Source organism: Neofelis nebulosa, chromosome 10, assembly GCF_028018385.1.
Source record: "Neofelis nebulosa isolate mNeoNeb1 chromosome 10, mNeoNeb1.pri, whole genome shotgun sequence".
Taxonomy (NCBI): domain Eukaryota; kingdom Metazoa; phylum Chordata; class Mammalia; order Carnivora; family Felidae; genus Neofelis; species Neofelis nebulosa.
Window position 1 is genome coordinate 65107173 of NC_080791.1, and position 23231 is coordinate 65130403.

General features: G+C 53.0%; 1 protein-coding gene across 2 annotated transcripts in view; it reads right to left on the minus strand.

The window, feature by feature from the left end:
- LMO1 (LIM domain only 1) overlaps positions 1-22663 on the minus strand; it is a 41913-nt gene extending 19250 nt beyond the window's left edge. The window contains exons 1-2 of one of the 2 annotated variants that reach the window (XM_058688142.1): positions 22514-22650; positions 17768-18027 (exon numbers count right to left, since the gene is read on the minus strand). In XM_058688142.1, the coding sequence (XP_058544125.1) occupies positions 17768-17792 (25 nt within the window). In that variant the 5' untranslated portion in view covers positions 17793-18027; positions 22514-22650. Of the gene's footprint in view, positions 1-17767; positions 18028-22513 lie in introns of both variants that reach the window. The other variant, XM_058688143.1, reaches the window with a different exon arrangement.
- Between the last annotated feature and the right edge of the window lie 568 nt (positions 22664-23231).

Here is a 23231-nt window from a genome sequence, read left to right on the forward strand (position 1 = left end):
CACCCTGCCTCTCTCCCCATTATGTTCTACTTCCCTAAGTGTGTACTTTTTAATTAAATCCAAATGTCACAATAAATTTAAAGTGTTTTATTACCACTCGGGGTAAGTAAGGCAGTCATGCAAGCCCCCTCTCAGGCATCTACAGGCCAGGCTGCGGGGGAGGATTGGGGGCACCAGCGGGGTCTGTCCACAAACTCTCCTCGAGATGGGAGATCTTTCAGGAGACCCCGGAAGCCCCTCCTGGTTTCTGGCAGCCCCAGGCTGGAAAGCGCTGGGACCGCCCATCTCCCACCTTCCCAGCCAGCCCAAGTGATGTCTCCTCCTTAACATTGGTCCCGACTGGCATGGCCACCTCTCAATGGGCCCACAATACTCCATGCCCTCTCCAAGCTCTCCTCACGTGCTAGGTGTATAGGTGACACTTTTTGTTTCCCTGGCTTCATGCTTGCCGCTTCACATCCAACATCTTACCACGTTCTCCAGTGCTATGAGTAGCAATTATTGTTTCAGTTTTATGGATGGGAAACTGGGGCTCACGGAGGTAGAGCAACTTATCCAAAGACACACAGCTAAAAAGTGGACTTTTTGCAGAATCCTTATTCCTATAGCACCATTCTACCTCAGAGCCCATACCCAGCCATGTCTGGGCCCTGATTTCCCAGTGCCCAGGACGGGGCCAACGACATGATGGCGGCTCGGACAGGTCCCTCCAGAGTAGAGAGCCCTGCCCTACCCAGAGACACATTTGAGGGAGGAGTTCAGGCAAGGGACCTGGACTCATTAGAGTCCAGTACAAGGTCAGGTTCTGCCATTGACCCACAATGTAAACTCAGTCAGGTCCTTTAAGCTCTCTGAGCTTCAGCTTCCCCGTCGGCAAAACTGGAGTGTGGCACCCATCTCACAGGGCTAAGGAACTAAAGCAGCTAAACCCACAGAGTGCTTTGCAATCCTTGACACACTGTGTGAGCAGTAATTGTTAGCAAAAGCTCTCAGGGTGAGCAGGGATCCACGAGAACCCCATTTCACAGATCAGAAAACTGAAGCCAGCAGGGGAAATGACTTACCCAAGGTTCCTCCAAACCTTAGGAGCCCAGAAAGGACCAGGCAAGGAAGCCCGGACAACAAAGGATTTCTCTCCTAAACTCTCCTGCACTGCTTATTTGAAATTACAAATATCCCTAAACACAGAGTTCCCACATGACCTGGCACTTCCACTTCTAACTACACACCCAAGAAAAGCAAAAACATGTGCCCGCACAAAAACTTGTATGTGAATGTTCATATCAGCATTATTCACAACAGCTATAAAGGAAACACAATCCAAACATCCATCCACTGATGAGAAGAAAAATAAATGTGATACATACATACAGTGGAGTATTAATTGGTCCATAAAGGGAAGTACCGATTCACACTACAGCATGGATGGGCCTTGAAAACATCAGGCTAGGGAAAAAGTCAACCACAAAGACCACATATTGTATGATTCCATTTATATGAAAAGTCCAGAACAGGCAAATCCACAGAGACAGAAAGTAGATTAGTGGTTGCCAAGGAGGGGGGAATGGGGAGTGACTGCTAATGGGTATGGAGTTTCTTTTTAGGGTGATGGAAGTGTTCTTGAATTAGGTAATGGTGAGGGTTGCACAACTGTGAATATACTAAAAACCACTGAATTATACATTTTAAAAAGGTTAATTGTGTGGCATGCAAATTATGTCTCAATAAAGCTGTTATAAAGGAAAACAAAACAAACAACAACAAAAACAAATACCCCTTTGAGAACAGGAGAAACCAGCTGACAAAAAGTCAAGTCCTAGGGTTAGGGGAGGAGGCCTGGGAGGTCCAGCGGCCAGGCCTCACAGCGAGGTCCGGCCCTGCTCACCCCATCTGCAGTCGGATGTTCCCCAGGGAGGAGAGGGCTCCAGTGTGCCCCCTTGCCTCCTCCCAGCCCTCCCCATCCGGAAACCTGACTGTGCCCACTTTTCCAGCCCTGCTTCCCAGGAAATTCAGACACTACTGGATCCACCACTCTTCTCTGACCTGTTTGCTTCCACTATTGCATTCATGTTTTGTCTTTTGTTGGAATTTCTGCATCTTCTGAGGCCTACGCCCGACCCAAAAACTGGGCGTGCCCGTGGGGGGACGGTGCCTCTCTCAGACCTTGAGCCTGTCCTACATTAGGCACCACAAGTTATGGTACGTGCATAACGAATAAGATCACAGTGAGGCCCTCCAGGCCCCCCAGCCCAGATTCAGTTAAGGAGTGCTGCCCTCTCCCGCTGGGACAGGGGTGTGAAGGCTTGGATCCAGGACACAGAGGCTGCCTCTGGGTCAAATGAAAACCACTGGAGGGAGAGAGCGCCCTTCGTGGCTAATCTGAGAGGGTAACTCAAAAAGATAAAGCATAAGAGACTGTTAAAAACTGAGAACTGAGGGTTGATGGGGGGTGGGAGGGAGGGGAGGGTGGGGGATGGGTATTGAGGAGGGCACCTTTTTGGGATGAGCACTGGGTGTTGTATGGAAACCAATTTGACAATAAATTTCATATATTGGAGAAAAAACAAAAAAGATGAAGCATCCTGGCCAACAGGGGGCACCAGGCCGGCACTGTGACAGGCACACCCAGCCACACCTCCCTCCTGGGTCTGGAGGGATGACCAAGGTTAGGTTGAAGGTTGTTAGGGCACCTCAGGCTTCATCTGAGCGCACAAACCAGCCTCCAAGTCTCCCACATGTGGAAAGAGCCCCCAAGAGGGGACAGGACAGCTCTGGTCACTAGAGAAGGGTACCTGTGCCGTGGGGCAAGAGGACATAGGCCCATTTCCTAGGCATGGGGCTGGTTCCATGAGTCTCCATGGCTTCATCATGGGCTGCTGTCTCAGGAAGCTGCCCCTTAAGGAAACTATCCCCTAGCTTCTCCAAACTTCTCTTCCAAAGCCCTGCAGGTCAGGACGTCTCAGGGGTAAGGGGTGGCAGGCACCCTTCACTTACGCAGCCACCATGTTCTCACTAACAACTCCGCAGGTGGGCACAGTGCTTTCTAGCGGGCAAAACACACAAAAACATCTTCTCCCATCTGAGTTCTCTGCAAAGGACAAGGAGGATGCTGTGGGTCCTAATTTACGTGTCAGGCAACAGGCTTATAAAGGATGCGTGGTTTTGCACAGGGTCACACAGCGGCAGGTAGAAGAACTAGACATGCCTGAGGTCTCACTGTCAGAGGAAGGCAGAGTAGGGCTGGAATCCAAACTCCACGCTTATAACCTCCCTCCTAAGTCAAAAGAAAGCCACCTCTGCGGTAAGCTGTCACACCCTCACGCAGCTGCTGTTGCTTTTAGAAAATTTGACAGATTTCACATCTGCCTGTGTCTGGGCTGATGCTCTTGGGGTTTTTCTCCTCTTAGGGGAGGGAATCCAGAGCCTTCACCCTGGAAGAGAAGGCAGAGCTCCTAGGAGTATGGGCCCTGGAGAGAAGAGGGTGTGGCTGGAGACAGGATGGAGTGGGTGGGTGGGGGTGGTTTGAGTCACCCCTGGGCAGCCAGGCAGGAGCGGCGCCACCCACAGATGCCCCTGAGAGTCAGCTCACTGCACAGGCAAGACCTTGTTTCATTTGTACCACATGGAGGTGCCCTGAGACACGAATTCTGTTCTTCTCAGAGCCTACCTTAGCTATATATAATTGGGGAGTAAACTATATTAGACGCAGACAAGGTAGAAATACTTAGCTTTGTCCCAGAATCAGCTTTTATGGAAGCCAGTCTGAGAGAGAAAACTGGCCCAGAGCTAGGAGACCAAGAAACTCTTTACAGACAGATCACATGAGGCAGAGGGGTTAGGAAATGGCCCATGGGTGGCTGGGCAGGTCTGGACTAGCTGCTTTTCCCCATCCTGGTATGCTCCTGCTTGCCTCAGGCCCACGGGCTTCAGGTCATTCCTTTGGAACCTGGAAAGTCAGGATCTTGGTCCAGTCATGAGGAAGCAATAGAAGAGCAAGGGTAGGGTCAAAGGAAGCCTCAGGCCAAAGACAGGCAGACAAGCAAGGGCCTCTGGGACAGAGGTAGGTTAGGACAGGTTTGGAGCCAGGTCCTGTAGTCTGCCTTCCTTCGGACTCAACTCCAGAAGTTCAGGCCCGGCTACTGGCAACCAAGAGGCTCTAGCCAGGATCTTCATCACTGGGAGACCTCAGATGAGCCATCACATTCCAAGGCCACACTTCCAGTCATGCCCTCTACCCTTTTTTTCCTGGACTTCAACTGCCTCTTCTCTTAACCATCCAGACCCCCATTTGCACCCCATCACCTCACATGTGCAGACTGCAGACTCAGAAGGAAATGGAGGAAATGGGAGGAAATGGGAGGAAATGGGAGGAAACAGAGGGAGGGAGGAAGGAAGCAAGGAAGGAAGCAAGGAAGGAAGGAGCAGGGAGCAGTCTGATGCTGGAGGGGTGGGGAGCAGATACTCTGGGAAGCTCAAAAGGAAAAATGCTTCCCCCTCACATTATGCATTGTCTTTTCTGCCCCTCTGATTTATTTTCCCCAGAGTAGCTGTGGTTTAATAATATATTTGGTCTTTGTCTCCGGTTCTTGGCGCAGAGCTTCTAAAACCCTTGATTTTCCTGAGTGATAGGAAAATCTTCTGTTATTCCTGAGGAGCCCCTTCTGAGCCCACCTACGTTTATGCTATTGAGGTGACTTAAGGTGAGGACCTCAGCCAGCCTCAGGATGGGGCTGGTCACCAGAAAGACCCAGCAATTAGAGGGCTGGGACTTTCAGCCCTGTGTACTGACAGACCTCCAGGAAAGACAGGGAGGGGGCTGGAGATTAAGCTTCAAAAAAACTCTTGAACAAAACTTGATGAGCTCTAGGTTGATGAATGCATCCGTGTGCCAGAAGGGTGATGTACCCCAGTTCCCCAGGGACAGAAGCTTCTGTGCTCAGGACCCCTCTCCCCAGACCTCACCTTATGTACCTCTTCATCTGTAGCTTTTATAGTAAACTGGTCAGTATAAGAAAGTGTTTCTCTGAGTTCTGTGAGCCATCCTGGAAAATTCTCTAACCTGAGGAGGGGATCATGGGAACTCTGATTTAGAGCAGGCCTGCCAGAAGTATAGATGACATCCTGGATTTGTGATTGGCCTCTGAAGTGGGGAAAGTCTTGTGAGACTGAGCCCTTAATCTGTGGGAGCTGATGCCAGAGAATGTCAGAACTGAGTTAAATTGTAGGACACCTAGTCGGTGTCCATTGAGAACTGGAGAACTGCTGGGTGGTGTTGGAAAACATACCAGAGCAGTACAAATAATCTTAATAAAGTGTAACTCTATCCTCTCTCTAGAACACAGCAATCCTTGTGATCTTCTCTGCTCCTCTCCAACCTCTTTCACCTGTTTGTTCATTCATTCGTTCATTCATTCACTCACTATTCACTTAATAAGTATTTGCTAAGCATCTGCTACTAGGAACTAGCCCCTAACACATATTTTGATAATAATTATACTAACATTAATGATTTTTCATCAAGAAAGTAGTTCTTAATGAGCTCTATTAAGTCAATTTGATTCCTTCATCAATTTTCTATTCACTAGCGTTAAACCAAGATTTGCCCCCCTTTCCTGTTTTTATTTCACTAGAATTCTTTTGTTTTTTTTTTTTCCTAGCACTTAAAAAAATTATTTTTTCAACAACATTACTGGAATTATTTTTATTGGGATTATTTTTAAGTTTGAAGTGACTATTTGGTTCATGATCAGTTTTTGGCTCATATTAAATCTTATGAACTAGAGCTTTTGACATGGTTGAGATTTCTTTTGTGATAATTACTTCTACCAAAAAATGTTTCCTGAGCCAACTTTGGCAGATCTAAATTTTATCAGGAAGATTTGATTCCTCCATCAAATCTTAGTTAATACCATATTTTACCAGGTGCGATCTTAACTGCTGCCAGTTTTGCTTTGTGTTAATTATTTCAACCAATTTTGATTTTTTTTTCCGGGATATTTTTTAATTGTTACATTTTCAATAATATTACTAAGATGTTATTCTCACATGTAAGGCATATTTTGGCACTGATCTGATAAAAAAAATTCTGAGGATCAAAGAGCAGTGTGAAAACATCCAGGGGACAAAAAGACAGGTGACACTCTGTACTTGGGCTGAGTACCAGGTCAGAACCCTGTACCTGCGGGAGACCTGTCCACTGCCTTTTGCTCCTCCAGAGCCCTAGCTCCTGCCAAGACACCTCACAGACGGAAAACAGCTTCTGGCTTGAGTAATAACCGTTGATTGCTAGAGACAGCCTCTAACTGACAAGCAAAGAGATGGGGTATAGACCCAGCATCCCATCGTGGGCTGGAGGCAGCCTCTGCTGGGCCTCAGACTTTTCTACTCAGAAAGTATCTTAGAGACATTCAGCTGAGAGAGGGAATAGATGCTTCTTGGTGCCTTAGTTTCCCTGCCATAAAAGGAGGTAACTAACCAGGATCCCTTCAGGCCTGAGGCTGTGACTTGTGTTCACTGGCCTCCAGGCTCTGGGCTTGCTTCAGGGGTCCCCTCTGCCTCTTAGTTGTGGATCTGCCCGGGAACAGCTGGAAACCAGACCATCCACCTGGATTCAAATGTGGCAAGACCAAGTATGGAGGGCCAGAGGCCAGAGATGTCCTCGTCTGGAATCTCTACTTCTCTGACCCCAGGACACCAAAGAAAAAGCAACCTTGTCAGGATGGTTTCTTGCTCCTGGCCTTGGCCTCAAAACATTCGTTCCCCACAGTTATGTCTCCATACACAGTACCACTAGGCATCAAGCCGCCAGCAGCCCCTGTGATGTAAATAGTGAAGCACAGACCCAGAGGGTGGAAGGGGCCAGTCCATGGACATACTGTGAGTTGGGGACAGAGCCAGGCTATGGGTGCAGGAGTCCTGGCTCGGCCCTGTGCTCCAGCTCATAGGAGAGCCTCCTCTAGTCCTGCTCCCATGTGAAGAACTCTTCAAGTGGTCTCCACCCAGGCTGCCCCAAAGATGCTGGCCCCCCCTGGCCTGGCAACAGCCAGGGGGAGGTTGAGGCCCTCAGTCCAACAGCCTCAGAAAGACTGGCTCAGGAGGAACCACCCTCACCTCCTCCCAGAGTCACCACTGAATGAGAAGAGAGGCCCTTAGGTAATGAACAGCTGCTCTGTAGGCTCCTAGTGTCCTCAGCAAACTTACCATCTGTCAAACAAGGAATCCAGAGGTTTCCATCCCTAGCCCTGGTCCCTGTGTGTGCTTACAATCAGTGCTACTGCCTCTTACCACTCGGGTCAGGGAGGCCTAGGAGTGTCTTTACCACTACCTCCCCAAGCTTATGGCAGGCAGAGGCCTGGTTCTCATCGCAAGTCTGCCACATACCAACTTGCTGGGCTATCCTAGGCAAGTGTCTTTCCCTCTCTGAGCACAACCTCCTCCTCTGCAAAATGGGTCTAGTGTTTGATCTTCCAGACTCCCAAGGGAGCCGTGAAGATTAAGTGAAAGGCTTTGAGACATCTGTGGCTTTCCCTGGTGTGAGGCAGAGGCAATGGGCCTCCTGGGGATGGAGCTGATATTTCATTCTCTCTTGGGGCGGCTAAACTGTTGGACACCTGAGGCCTGAGATGCTGTGCCAGAGGCTCACCTCTCACAGTAGGCTGATTTCTAACATGGTCCCAATGATCCCATTTTCTATTATTCATGCCCTTGTGTAATCCTCCCACTTCCTTGAGTATGAGCTGGACCTAGGGACTTGCTCCCAAGGAAGAAAATGCAGCCAAAGTGATGGAATGTCACATCTGTGATTAGACGTGTCACATCTTATAAAAGACTGTGAGCTACTGCTTGCTAGCAGACACTCTCTCTTGACGGCTTTAAGGAAACAAGCTGCCATGTTGGAGAGGCCCACGTGGCATGGAAATGAGAGCTGTCTCTGATCCACAGTCAGTTAGGAATGGGTCCCCCCAGTCCAACAGCCCATGAGGAACTGAATCCTGCCAACAACCAAATAAGTGAATGGGAAAGCTCAATCCCCAGATGAATCCCGACATGAGACCACAGCCCCGGCCAACACCGTAATTATCGTCTGTAAAAAAGACCCTGAGCAGAGGACCCCGCTAAGCTGCACCTGGGCCCCTGACCCATGGAAACCATGAGATTAAAAAATGGGTGTTAAGATGGTAAATTGTGAAATAATGTGTTACGCAGCAATAGGTAGCTAATACACTACCTCACTGGCGTACCACACAGGGCAGGAACCTCTCCTCAGGCCAGAGAGAGGGGACCCTGAAGATCCATCTCAGCCCTATAATCCACGTTGCTGTGAGTTTCCCTATGGAGTCCAGTCCTTGCTGTGGAGTACTCAGGGGAACCCAGAGGACAGAGCCCCCTTGCTTTCTGCTGGGCCGACCAGGAAAGCAGGCGGAGCTGACCCACCTCACCACGCCATAGCCCTAGGTCCTTTCCAAACAGCAATTCTCCTGGGTCTCTGAACCCCACGCATGTCGGGAGCAGAGTCAGTATTTCAAAGCACAACCACTTCCACTTTCTCCCCTGTTCCTCACTAAAACCTAAGGAAGGTTAGGGAACTGTACCAATCATCTACAAGACCATTAGGAGCCTGGCCAACTGAAGCCTCGATGGACCTAGCAGACGGTCTTAATCACACCTGTTTGACTAGTCGGAATTACGATTACCATTTGTCATTCAGAATCACTACACGGCAGAGGCGGGATCTGAACCCAGTCTGTGTGACTCAAAGCCCATGTGAGCTCCCCTTGTTTTACAAAAGGGAAAGCTGAGAAACAGGGCACTCCAGCATCCGGATGGCACCCGCGGGCAGTCCCCTGCATAGTCCTTCCCAGACACCAGGGATCGGGAATTGGACCTTGTAAAGATTCAGGGAAGGGAGAGACAGGACAAAGCACGTGCTTGGGCCCGAGCGGCGGCCACTTACGTGGGAAGACTGGGTCTCCGTCCCCTCTCTATCAAGTCATCACACCAACGGGTGAGGCTGAGTTATTAAACCTCCCTTCTGGGGTGCCACACAGGTTTTCTCCACTGAGACTCAGAGCGGAGGGGTGGCTGCTCCCGCCACACAATATTAAAATGTCAGGAGTTTAAGGCCTGCGCTGGTTGAGTCATAAGTTATCAGCACCCAGTGAGGGCCGACAGAATGCCTCCCTTAAATTATTAAGCAGAAAGCGTCAGACTGTAATATTTTGCTAAACCGAAGTACAGACACAGACAAAGATGTCATTTCAATATTTGAAACCAGCAAGTTTAATTTAAAATAAGAGCAAACCAATAAGCTCAGAACATAGTGGCGTGTGAGAGGAAAATTATACTGTGAGAGGAAAAAAAGTGGAAGGACTTAAGAAATTTATAAAAGTAATCTCCAAGTGGAAATTAGAAATCAAGGCCTAGAAACAGAATAACACAAAAGAAATATTACTGTCCACTTTCTAAATCAATATAACACTGCTCCACGCCGGAATTACCATGGTAACTCAAGTAAAAAGAATCAAGCAATTCTTATTATTTCAAAATAAAATCACAGCCTGAAGCCTGGGTTTTATTACAACCACTGATAGATCGCTGGCTTGTATTTATCTGAAATATTGCTTTTCAATCAGCTGGTTTATGAATGTACACAGGCCTCTCACCAGCCCACTTACCGCCCCGTTTTGAGGTGAGGGGCTAACCAATGAATTGATTCCTGACTGACTGCATCTGCATACACACCCAGGCTGGAGTCAGCCCTGGTAACCACGGAGCTTCTCACCCCTTCCAACCATCCAGGGGCACTGCAGGGCAGAGTGGAAAAGCCAGAGAAGGCAGCGGGGGGCTGACCTCATTGTGGTTCCCCTCCAGGCTTGCTGCCTCCAATGGCAGCCCCGAAAAACCACCCAGACAGCCAGCTTCCCTCACCTTGTCCCCAGGCATCCTGGCTGGCTGGAACACCAGCTGGCTCCACCTCTTCTCCCGTGAACCCTCCCTGGGTGTCCTTCTCCCCCAGCTCCAAGTCTGTCAGTTGGAACAGGGAGGCAGCCGAGCGCAGAGAAGGACGGCACACTCTGTAGTCAGATGGCCTGAACTCAGGCACTTGCAGGTGGGGGACCTGCGACCAGCTAGCTACACAGCCTCTTTGGATGGCGGTTTTCTCATCTGTGAAATGAGGATAATACGAGCAGCTCTTTCTAGGGTGGTTCAGGGTATTATGTGAGATCTCACATGGGAGATGCTTTGGTGGACTGAGTACAGAAATGACCCCAATTCTCTACTCCTCCTGCTGGTATGTATGCACACCCTTTGTAATGTGAGTCTCTACCTCTTTCCTTTAAGGGCAGAATCTGACCACCCCCACCCAGTCCCTGAACTTGGGCTGGCCTTGTGATTTATTTTGGCCGACAGAATGTGGCAAAAGCGAAACCTGTCAGAACCAAACCTCGGCCTCAAGAAACCTTGTAGACTTCCACTCTACCTCCTGACCTGTCTCTGCCATGAAAACAGGCTGGAAGGGCTTGCTGGATGATGAGGGACTTGTATCCCTGGTGTCCAGTGGATCGGCCATCTGCCAGGCATGAGAGAGTTCAGTTGAGACCCGAGAAACTGCTCAGCCAAGCCAAGCCCAAATCACTGACCTACAGATTCAAGAGCCAAATGGATACTTGTTGTTTTGAACCTCTGAGTTGGGGGTGGTTGGTTACGCAGCAATGACTTACTAATACACACACAGTGCACAATGCCTCACTTTTAAGTAAGGGTTCAGTAAAACAATAGCAAGTGTGTTTCTATGACTCCTAAAGACTGAGAAGCTGCAGCCAAAGAGATCAGACTGTAAGCTCTGCACAAAGCAATGTTGCTCCAGAGGCATGAGGCTTCCTGGCTTATCAAGTGTGTACGTGGACGTTATCATTCCCATTCTAGAGACGTGAAAACTGAAGCCCAGTAAATTGTCTGAAGTCACATAGCAGTCAGCTGGGACCTAGTACGCAGGTCTCCTGAATCAGGCTGTACACGAAGACAGCAGGCCACTCAAGACAGCTCAGTCGGGAAGAGGCAGGAGTTAGGAGCCAGTGACCCACTCTGGCCTGGCAGGCCTGCACTCTGAGGCATCTGCCCCTGCAACCTAGACCGGCCTGCTCACTCCTGTCACATCACCTGCCTTTAATTTGCCTCAAGTTGTGTCAGCCACCGTGGACTCCTGCCTTAGACAAAACACAAAATGAACACACTCCAACAAGAGACCAGCTTGTTGCTAGGTAGGGTGGATGCGACTCTGAGCATGGCTTGGAATGGTCTGTAAGAGGCTCTGACCACCTGTAGGCTCCTGCAAGGTCATCTACAGGGGAAAGGGCATGCCAGGCGAGGGGAACAACATGAACAAGAACACAGTGGTAAATGCCGGAGTCCGCCTGCAACACAAAACCAGAGCGAATACGTTAGCCCCGCACTGGACAGCTAGCATGGCAGAGGGTCTCAGGCATCATGTCAGGATAGCAGAGGCTGGGTTCCTGGTTGTAGCAAGAACCAGGAGAAGGATGCTAGGTGGGATGGGAGGATGGCAGTGGCAGAAAAGAAACAGGTGGGTCCAGAGCCCCAGATGAATGCAATCCAGGGGTGTGCTGATAAATACTTAACAATTGGCTCTCTGAGAAAAAGCCCTTATTTGTATGGTTTGCCGATTTCCACGGTATTAATACTCCCACCATGGCTGATTTCAAGCTATCAACCTGATGCCACGGAACTCAGAGTTGGGAAGAGATGTGTAGGCCAGTGCAAGTTGGCTCCACTGGTGTGGTCCTATCCTGAGTGCAGACCTGTCAGGAAAACTCACCCTAGCAATGCCATGAAGAGTAAGCGTGAGGGTGGGAGGATGTCCTGCATGCCTCCATGTCCTTCAATTATAGACACGGCAGGTAGGATGGGTTACATGCCATATGCACCTTTGGGGTGCTCTGGTCCATGAAGGCCCAGGCCAGGTTAGAGCCCATCAGCACATGCCAGGAGGACTTCCATTTGAGGACAGAATCGTGTCCTGCGGGCTGTCGGCAGGCTGGCTGGGGCCACGACTGGGATGCTCAGGCACCCGGTGCCAGTATAGCTGATGTCTCGCCTAGTCAGAGTTTTCTACCACCTCATCATGCCTTGGAGAGAGGGTCAGAGGTCATGGAAGCTGGGCACAGAGCTCAGAAAGGTGCTGAATCTCTGCGCTCCCTACAGAACCCTGGGCAACTCTCCTGCCCACTTTCCTCAACTGTCCCCCTATAAATGGATGGGCTTGCAAAGAGTGGTCTTGAAGGCTTCTTCCTACAATGCTATCTGCCTTGGAGATCTGGACAGTGGTAACTAGTGAAGACAGCGTGCCTCCTGGATGGCAGTGATCAATGGCCATGATGGGTAAACTGGAAGAGGGAGAGTGAGTGAACAAGGCACCAAATCGGGTGCCAGATTATTTGATCATACTCCAGCTGTGTGGAGAACACTTCACACAGGCATGAGGCCTCCTGGTTTATCAAATGTATACACAGATATTATCTTATTTAATCCTCATTAACAACCCAACCATTTAGACACGGTTGTTCTCATTGTGGAGATGAGATGGTATGGAGGCAAAGCAACCTCAACATCAGGTGGGCATGGAACACAAAACCACAGTGGGCACGTTGGACCTGCACAGCTTAGCAGAATGGTGGAGGCAGCAATGAGCCCAGTGGTGCCTGGCACACTGGGGAACCAATGCCCTTTTCCTCTACCTTCCTCCCTAACTCCTTCCAATCTCCTAGCACCCCTGATCAGGAGTTCCTCTGGTCCCTGGAGGTGGATCTGAACAAAAGCCTTGGCCTGCGGGCTACTTATGGGCAGGTCTGCCCTGGTGGATATAGCTCTGGAGGGGGTCTGCATTTGGTGGGGACCCCAACATGGCTTGGGTCGTGTCCCTGGGAGGCTCTCCAGCTCCGTCTCCTGCTCAGAGGAGGCCTGGTCTGTCCATCCATGGCCACTTCTCAACTCTGGCAGCCAGGTGCCCGCGGCCCACTGCTCTGAGGCCGAACCTCATGTTCCTCTGCCCACGACCACAGAGGGGTAGCCGCCAATGCTTGCTGGCAATCATTCATCTGTTCCAAGGGAGAGAGACCAAAATAGATCTCCTCTTGGTCCTGCTCACAAATGGGGCCTGCTGGGAGGCTCCTTAAATGGAAGTGGGTGGGGCAGCCACCTGGTCTGACTCTGGGACACTGGCTGGGGTGGGGAATCAATTCTCTGAGGGATGAAAGGCAGGCCCAGGTTCTAGGAAAATGCGCACTTCCATGTGCTAAAAGCATCTTTGTGGGACATGTTCAGAAAGGGAGAGAGAGACCGTAAGAGAGACAGGCAGCTCCTGCAGCGACAGAGGCCAAGTGAGCGGCCACGTCAGCGCCAAGCCCCGGCACGCAAAGGGTGAAGCTTTTAGGCGAGCAGCGGCCAGTGATCTCAGCTTCCCCCAGTCCTAATGCTCCTGAAAGGCTCTCTCCCACTCCCTGTAATTGGGCATCAGTAGTTAATGCAGTATTGACTGCATTACACGCTCCCGTGCCTCCCCTCACTAATGCCAATTGCATCACCTTGTACAGTCACCGGCTTGCTTAGCCAATAGCCGTTAAAAGCAATCCAAATCATGAATCATATGGGAAACTTTTAGCAAGACACTGCCATCCAAGGAGACAATTTACAGTTGAGTTAATCTGGGTACATTAGCGAGACATGGATTCTGGACGACAGACCAATTTATGTTGTTTCCCTGTCCCCCACCCCCCCTTAGTGCTCCATGTGGGCAAATGAACGGAAGAGCAGGGAACAGAGAAACGCACCTGCTTCTTTACCCAAGGCTCTGGGAGGGGGTGAGGGAGACCCATCTTTACAGGCTCTCTGCCTGGCTGAATTGGGGCAGGAAGGGTAAGCAGCTGTACATGCTGCTCAAGATCTGTGAAGCCTTGTTTTCAGCAGCGAGGAGGTAGCTGCTGCCGGAGCTGGCATGGGAGCTACAGATGGAGACCCTTCTCTTCTAGGCACCAGGCAAGTGTCAGGCCTGGGCCCCATGCTATTGGTCTCACAAGGCCTTTACCAGTCCTCAGTAGGCACCAGTATCTGCTGGACTCTGACTTCCTGCTGACCCACTGGGGTCTCTGGCATGGAACAGCACCAGGGCCCACTCCCTGCCTCTATCTCTGGGGCCACGAAGGTCCTGGCCACACTCTGCTAGGAGAGACCCCCAAGGACTCTTCTCAGTCCAGAGCGTGATGGGCTATCCCAGGAGGCCTTGCCAATGGCTGAGCAAAAGCTGGTCAGTACCCAAGAATAGCCAAGAGCCTGCCCTGGTGGATCAACCAGGTCCACTGTGGAGGTCACACTCATAGTGGTCATTAACAATTGAAGACTCACTGTCTGGCCCTCCTCAGTCCAGCTCCACTGTCCTTAGGCAATTTCACTTATTAAAAATGCTCTAAGGATCATGTCTGGTGTTTAGTTCTCCAATTTGCCTGCTGTGCCCTGTGGTCACTCCAGTCTTCCGGCTGGGCCTTTCCAGAGGCAGCTTACCTGCCCTTCTCTAGCATGTACCCGGTCCAACACCCCTGAGAGGGTGCCCTCTGCGTCCTCTCCTGCCCAGTCCCAACCCAAGGCTCTCATTGCTCCTGGGGCTGCTGGACCCTCTGCTGCCTGCCTCTACTCAAGGGTCTCTTCTCCAATGGCCTGAGGGCTAATCTGGCTCTCTGTGCTCAGAGGTCCCTTTGCTCTCCTAGATTGCAAGCCTCTCCGGAAGGCCCGCAGCCTAGTGCCAGCTCAGGCACAGGTGCCAGGGAAAGAAGGGCTGTTTCTCCGGGAAAGTTGGAGCAGGGCTTCCTTTGCTGACAGGCAGGCCCGACGGCATTTAGAAAGCCTGGACCCTGAGTTCCAGTAAAGTGGAGATGGCTAGGCCAAGAGCAAGCGTCCAAATGAAAGCAATTAATCTTAAAACCAGAAGTTTAACCATTTGCAAAACAGATCTTTCCTCTCTGTGGTGGCCCTTCACTGCTCGACCTAATGGATTACTTTATTAATAATGCACTGTGCTTAAAAGCAAAAAAAAAAAAAAAAAAATTTTTTTTTTTCTAACGATTCAATACTTCAGAAAGTCTCTTAAACCCGTTGCTACGGCAAAGCGATTGATATTTTATTATCTTTCAGAAGTGCAACATGAAAGCCCCGCAGCCCAGCAGAGCAAGAGCTTTGGTCCTCGGTAGCTGGCAGACCTGACTTCAACCAGAGGAGCCCCAGCCCCTTCCAACAAGATGCTGTCAGGTAGAGAAAAGGCATTGGGGGTGGTTAATAAGGGCCCGAGTCCCTGCTGCAGCCAGACAAAGGGTGCAGTGCTGCATCCCTGAGGGACATGCTTCTTGGGGGCCCTGGGGGCCAATGCTGCCACCCAGCTCACAGGGCCACCTGCTGAAAGGGGTAAGTGCCAGGAAGAAATTAGGCAGCAGGCACAGAGGGGCAGGTGAGCGGATCTAGAGTCTTTCTCCCTTCCCCTACTGACGGTGCCACCCGCAGGGGTTCTTGGAATTGGAAGAAGCCAGACTCTAATATGAAGTGGAGGGGAGATTTACGAGCAGAAAGATTGCTTTTGGAGGACACCTCTGGGCTGGGCAGGACAAGAATCAAATGGCTCCTCAGGGCCCCGGCTGTCTACCTTCCTTGTGCTGTTATGGGCCCCCAGAGCTCAGTGGTATGAACTGTAGTGGGCACCACACTGCTTAGACTGGACAGAGAAGGGGACCAAGGGGCATCCTGAGCTCCCCTCTGCAGATCTGGTGGAGACTAGGGGAAACACATATGCCCAAGTGGTTGAGGTGCACTGCAGTCTGGAGGCAGGAGACTGGCTAAAATGACCTCCAGATATCTATTCCCATTCAGGGCTCATCTGAAAATCTTGAGTATCACAGAGCTCAAAGGAAATCTGGGATGCCTGCACAGGGCACTACGTAGGTGGCAGTGGTAGAGGTCATCTTGTCCCAGGAGAACAATCTCCCTAAGGCCTCCCAAGGATAGGGCCTGGGTGTTTTCGATTTCTGGCTTGGGCCTGAGGAGCCAAGCATGCCAAATAACCATGGCTGAAGACATACCTTGATTTCCACATGCTTTCCATCATGAGAGTACCTCCAGACACCAAGGAATGACCCTCTGCACTATCTTCTGCAAGCCCCTCATTTTACCAAGAGGGAAAGTGAAGGCTAGATATGGGCACGACAAAAAGCCTCCTCCCTCCTGGCCTGCCCTGACCGGGTCCCTTCTCCTTTTCGTTACACAGACCTGTAGAAGCCTAGTCCTATGACAGCCCACATGGGGATCCTGGAGAGAGGTAGAGCATACTAGAGATGGAGGTTACATCCATCCCAGCCAGACCCTGGCAAATACATTCTTTTGGCCAGAAACACTTAGTTCCCCCTTGCCTCTCTTACTACATACGTGCTGAGAAATAGCCTTCGTGGGCTTACTGGCCACAAGGCTCCTCCACACACGACTCCCAGACCAGACCCTTTAAATGTCCCTCCCTGATGAAGGTCTTAGAGGCGGTGGGGAGGCTAGGAGCATCAGCATGTGGTAGCAGCAAAGGGCGCACCCTGTGTGACCTTGAGCAAGTCACTGAACTTGGAATTTTTACTAAGTGACCAGGTCAACACCACCACTGACCTGGTGGGCAGAGGGCCCAGGCCAGTAAAGACTGACTAGCAGAAGGTCAGAGAATGGCCACCATGGTCAAAGAAGATTCCTGCTGACACACAGCAAAGCCACCTTCTCAGTTCCTTACCAGAAGTCAGGCGACAGCAGGGGTGCCAACAATTACATACTAATCTCCCTACAACACCAACACACCAGGCAACCCTCACCTATAGGGCAGGGGGGCCTGGGGCCAGCCAGGAAACTGCTACTCTTTGGACACTGGGTACTCCGTTTGGGTCACAGGGCACCTGCTTGGTTTTACCCTCAAGCGCAACGGGTTCCCCAACCTCTCCTAAACATACCAGGACACACACTGCAGGGCACTACCAGTCAGGAAGGCTTTGGGGTATGTGGGACCACCTTCTAGAGGCTTCCAGCAACCCTGGCCCCCTCTGTTCTGACCTGTAGGGCACACTGAGGCTCTCGACCACAGCAGGTCATGGCACTGTTGCAGGCCGCTCCTGCAAGAGTGCTACTGGCCGGTGGCGGGACACTTGCTTCCTCTGGGCCAAACTCCCGCCTCCGCGCCCGGGGACGGGGAGATAGTGGGCCACTACTTGAGACGTCTGTCTCCCCGAGGGTCCAGCCAGCCTTCCCTTCGCCCGCCGGGCACCCAGGGGCAAGCAGGGTCTTCCCGCGCGCCCGCTGGCCGCAAGCTCTGGCGTCCGATTCTCCCGAAGCCCCCGATTTGCCCGCCGCTTCTACCCTCTCGGGTTATGCGGCCGGCGCGAGGGAGATGGCTGCGGTGAGAGGAGCGGCCGCAAAGACGAAACGCCCGCGCGGAGCGCCACTGCGCCGAGATCCGAGGGGACCCGAGCCTGCACGCGGCCGGCGCACAGCCCGCCCGCCCCGGGCTCACTCACCCCTCCCCCGGCCCCACCTGGCCGCCCCCGCCCTTCTCCCCCCGCGCGCCGCCCTCCCGGGAAGCCCTGCACCGCCCGGCGTGTGTGAGCCAGCGTCCCGGCGTGTGCTCCCGCGCGCCGCGGCGGGGGGCCAAGGGGTGCGGGGCGTCGGCCCCCCGCCCGCCACCTACCGTCCTCCTTGTCCAGCACCATCATCTCGGGCGCTCCGTGTCCAGCCGCAGCTCGGCTCGGCCGGGAGAAGGGCGCCGACTCGGGGCGCGCTTCGGCGGGGCGGCCGGTCCTCGGGCAGCGAGCGGGCTCTAATTACCCGCTTGTCCGGCTCTTAACCTAGATTGCACTCAGCTAGAATTACATTCAGGAGTGAAGCACTTCGCAGATACAAAAGCAGTCTCACCTACTTTTGTGCCTCAGAATTGCAAGGAACTACGAACTGCAATTTAAAGAGGGGGGGAGAGGGAGAGAGAACAGGGAAGAGAGGATCAGAGCCGTTTCTTTGATTCTCACCTTCTAAATGGCTCAATTTGCCCAGTATAATCTGTCTTAATGTAATTGCATTTGATAGCTCATAACCCTGGCTCTGGCAACGACACAGCTTTCAGCCTCATAAAGTGTTTTCCCCTCGGATTTAATCTGAATCTCAATCTAAAATTATATTCAAAGAGATGGGGGAATCTCGGCGGCCGTCTCCCGCTGCCTTTCTCCCTCAATGTATGAGGTTTGCACTCCTGCTACTGAATAAATGCACACATTTCCCGAGGCCCCCCTCCCTCCTGGGTTAATGGGGAGTGGAGACGCGCGGGTGCCCGGCTCCGCAGCGCCACCTGGAGGTAGCTCGGCCCCAGCTCGGCGCGTGGCTCCGCGCAGCACCCAGGGCCCTCATCCCAGACCCTTGGTCAGGTGTACCACCCTTGTCTGTCACTCACACCCCCTCAGCCTTGGTTTCTGCCCCGGGCAGATCTTTCTCTGACCTCGTGCCCTCGCTTCCTACCTGCTCTGCCAGAGGCTTCTGGTTGCTTCCTGGATTTTTGGCAAAGTTAACCCTCTGCAGGGTACAAACTCTCCCACTTTGAGTCTTAGGGCACCACCCTGACCCCAGCACCCCCCTCCCCTACCAGCAAGAGCATCCTAATTCCATAGGAAGTGGGATCCTGTCTCAGCTTCTCTCTGAGCAAGCGCAGCACGGCCTTGAAGGTTTTTCTCATTGCACAACTATTTATTAAGCATGTATTATTATGACACTGGTGATACAGCAGTGAACAAAAGATTCCTGCTATTTAGGAGTTGAAAATTCTTCCTCTGTAATTCAGGAGGCAGGAGGGAAGACAGTGCCCATCTCCTCTCCTCCTGAACCCTACTTCTCTACTAGTGTCCAGACTGCCTACTCTAGGAAGGCCACTCTTAAATACCAAGAGGTTTTTTTGTTTGTTTGTTTGTTTTTTGTGTTTTGTTTTGTTTTGTTTGTCTCGACAGTACCAAGTTCCAGGAGGGGATGGAAATCTTAATGGATTTTTTTCTAACCCAAAGATGGCTTCGGATAGATGTGTCAGAGGCTCATCCCTGGCAGACACTTCTGAGGACTAGACCCAGGCAAGGAGAAGGAAGCCGAAGTCCCTGGAGGATCAAAGGACCGCCAGTTGGGATTTCATCCCATCTCTGCCTATTGCAAATGGTGAATCTTAGAAAATCACTTTATCTGGGCCTCAGTTTCCCTGTTTGTGTAGTGGGAGACATGTTCTGCTATCCCACGTTGCTGTGGGGATGAGTTAATGCATGTGAATGTGCTTTGTAAACTGTGGCGCCCCAACAGTGGGGGGACTTATTGGGTATAAATGAGACCTGGAGGCCAGGCTGTGCCCCTTAAGCCTTGGCAGACCGCAATGCAACGTGCTTGACCGGGGTGGGGAATGGGGGAGCAGTACAGAGGCCCATCTTCCTCCATCCTAGGAAGGGAAGTCAGGCTTTGAGAAAACAGAAGAGGCTGCTTCTAATGAGATGCCTCATCCGCAGCTCCGAGGGTTTCACTTTCCCCTTCATCTTGAATACTTAATCCTAATAGTCCTTGAGTATATTTGATGTTAAATATATCATTTTGCTCAGTCTCACTGTCCCTCAGGACTGCGAGCTTGATCTCTCCCCTGCCACCACAGCCAGAGCTATATCCCGAGGGTCTGAGGGAGGCTTTGGCACTGCTGCCACTGGCCCATTTAGTAGCAACCCCTCACCCCAGCCTGAGCTGGGGGCCAGACAGTGTCACAAGCAATGGGCCTGACAGGCCGGCAAGGGCTAGGTTCTTGCTGTAGATGCCTCTGTGCTAGCTACCTGGAGGCATTCGCTCCACCAAGGCCGTGGCTTTACTCTCCAGTTCCAGGGCCCGCTTCTCCTCACTCTCAGGGTCTGGCCCTGACCCACAAACCAGGACTTGACTAGCTGGAGGCACTTTCCCACTCTTGTTCATGTGGTGTGCTGGCGACTCTGTCCCAATACAGCTCCCCCAAGACTCCAACGTGCCCAATTAGCAGCCACCCAACCAGCATCCCTCTGGGGAGTCAGGGGCCCTGTGCCCCAACTCAGGGACTGGAGCAGGCCTGGGGTGCTGAGCTAAAGAAGCTGGTAGGATAGATCAGCAGACCGGTGCTGTGTGTGAAGGGCTGCTCATGTCCATACACAGCTCTCTCTGCACGCTCTGTTGTCAGCACTGAGCTTCCACAGTGATCTGGAGAAGGGCCTCTGCAGAGACCTTCCCACTTTATAGAGCTACCCAGCAAGCCTTGGAGTAAGGTTTAGGTGACTTGAGCTTCTAGCCAGGAAGGGGCCTGCTGGGCTGACATAGTCAGACATGAGCCTCACCCTCATCCAGCAGCCAGCCACCCTCTCAGCACATGGGGAATTGCTGGGTGCGCAGGTAACTCCTGTGCCCAGGCCTCCCCCACCTAAGCCGCCTCCAGGTCCAGAGGCACACCTGCAACACCAGAGTGGAAGCCTCAATCCCTTGGGGGAAGTAGTGGGACTCCAACACAGTCCACAGCTGATGAGCATGTACTCTCAAGCCAACATTGCCAAGAGTGTTCCAGAATGTCCTTGAAATGCCTCTGAGGGCAGCAGAGGGAGACCAGTTGATTAACCCCCAGGTTATGGTGAGGAGAAAGGGGTTTCTACTGGCTGCCTTTCAAAGTTTTGGGCAGGTCCTAGCAGTTTGTCACTGCACCTGGAATGAAAGTCCTAAGGAAGGGTTCGTGCACTGGGTCGGGGTGTGTGTGTGTGTTCGAGCAGTGGGGGAGACTCTCTGCCTGAGGGCCTGGGCAGACCAGATATTCCAGAACTCAGTGGAGGCTGTCAGATGTGCCTCAGCCCAAGGGCCCTGCTTCCAACACAGTGCAGCTGTCTCCAAGGTGGGGTTACAAGCTGGCTTCACAGGTGACGCTCAGAAAGGTATTTGGAGTGAGAAGGGCCCCTTCCCTGTGGCCACCACAGCTGACAGGACAGAGTGACCCTACAGATTTTGAAGCACAATCAGGATGCCTGTTGGCCAAGTTCAGATGTCCTGCCCCGCCCCCTAAAAAGCAGTCCAAACACAGGAATTTGCAACCAGCTAGAGTGGAGAAGTACACAGTTGACAAACTTTCCTCTTTTGGTTTCTGGAAACCCCTCTAGGAAGCTGCAGTTATAATTTGTTAGGCCTTGTGGAAGCCTAGGCCAATTTCGCACACCAGAAAGCAGGTCTCTCCCACCCTCTTAATGAAGGCCAATCCACCCCTGCACAACAGCACTGAGAAGGTTGTGGATGTAGGCTGACCAACTGTCTTGGTTTGTCCCAGGACTGAGGGGTTTCCAGGATACAGGGCTTTCAGTGCTAAAACCAGATGGTTCTGGGTAAACCAGGACAGTTGATTACCCCAGGGTAAGATGGTAGGCTGGGACAAGGGACTAGTGAGGCCAGAGAGAAAGGCCAGGCAGCCAGACCCTTCCCTGCAGACCAGCAGCTGCCTCCCAGCCTCAAATTTCCCTGCCTCACGCTTCAGAGCTTCATCTCCCAGGCACTAAGGAACTGCCCTAGCCCCTGGGGAATGATCCCATGGGGGCAGCGTGGCAGCGTGGCTCTGCGTGCTCCCGCCAGACTGGCAGCTACAATGGGAAAGCTGTGAGTTGGACTCAGGGGTGGATCCAGATTTTTTGAGAGCCAAGCTTACTTATGCAATTTGGGGGCTGGGGTGCTCTTTAAGAAAAGGAATACAAGATTACTAACGCCAAATGACCACTGAAGGACTATGAAGCTTAAACTTCGTTAGCTTCAAGGTAAATCCGCCCCTGATATTCTGGATCTGGAGCCCTACCCTAGCCAGCAGGGCACCTCCCGACAGGCTTGGCTGGGGGAACCCTGCCAGGGGTGAAGCAATGTCACCCATCCCGCAGCTATGAAGTTCCAGATCTGAGCGACCCCAGGAGCATGCTGGTTTGACTGTAGGTTCTCAGGGCATCCCCCTGGGGGAGCCGTTCCGCAGTCGGGTGAGGAAGGGGGGACGTGCAGACACCCACCCAGGGAGCCTGGGAGACCTGGGGCAGTGGGCACTGCGGGGAAGCCCGCGGCGCGGGTCGCAGAGGCGCTCCCTGTGTCTGCGAGGCGGCAAGAGCCAGAGAGAAAGTTCCGGGCCAGAGCGTGCGGGGCTGGCGAGTCCGGGGCGGCCCGGGGGACTTCCCAACCCCGCTGAGGAACCCCGGGGGCTGAGCCTGGCACCCCGGCACACTCGCCCGCGCGCACACCCAGCGCCGCGCTTCCGGGAAGCGGCCAGGCGGCCCGAGCTGGCCGAGGCCGACGCGGGGGGACGCTGCCTCCGCGAGGCGAGCGGGGTGGCCTCCGCAGGGCCCGCGCCGCCGCCCCCGCCCCGCGCCCGCCGCGGCCCTCGGCCCCGGGCACCTACCGTCCTCCTGGTCCAACACCATGGTCCCGCGATGGCTCCAGCCCGGCGTGGGCCGAGGACGCGGAGGGGCGCGCGGCTCGGACTCCGCGGCCGTCCGCCTGCGCTGCTCCCGCCGGCCCCGCGCGGGCTCCGCGCCCCGCGAGCGGCGGCCGGGGACGGGGGCGGGCGGACCGGCGCCGGCAGCTTAGCCCCGCGGGCAGGGAGCGCGGGAGGGCGTGCGCGTCCCGGGGGCGGGGGCGCGTCGGTCCGCCGCGGGGTCGCGGGAGCCGCGCTAGCAGCCGCTGCCCGGGCCGGGCCGGAGCCGCCGCCGGAGCCGCCGCCGCCGCCGCAGCCGCCGCGCGCCCGTTCTCCGTCCGCGCGGGCCGCGCTCGCCTCAGCTGAGTGCAGCCTGCGTTTCCCAGGGCCCCTCAGTTCCCCTGTTAATTAAATCAATTCATTATGCTCAGATCTGATTAGCGGCCCTTCCCCCCTTTGAATCAATTATTCAATACACAAACATAATTGCTTGGGCCAGAGGTGCCCGCCATTAGCTTATTTAACTCCAAGGACACTAATTACCCGCAGGGCACGGGAACTTTTCTCATTAATTCTGACAAAACACAAAAGCACAGCCAGAGTGTGTGCGTGTGAGCGACCGTGTGCGTGTGTGTGCGTGCGTGTGTGTGTGTGTGTGTGTGACCGCATGCCAGAGTGAGGGCTGCGCGGGGTGATGAGCCGC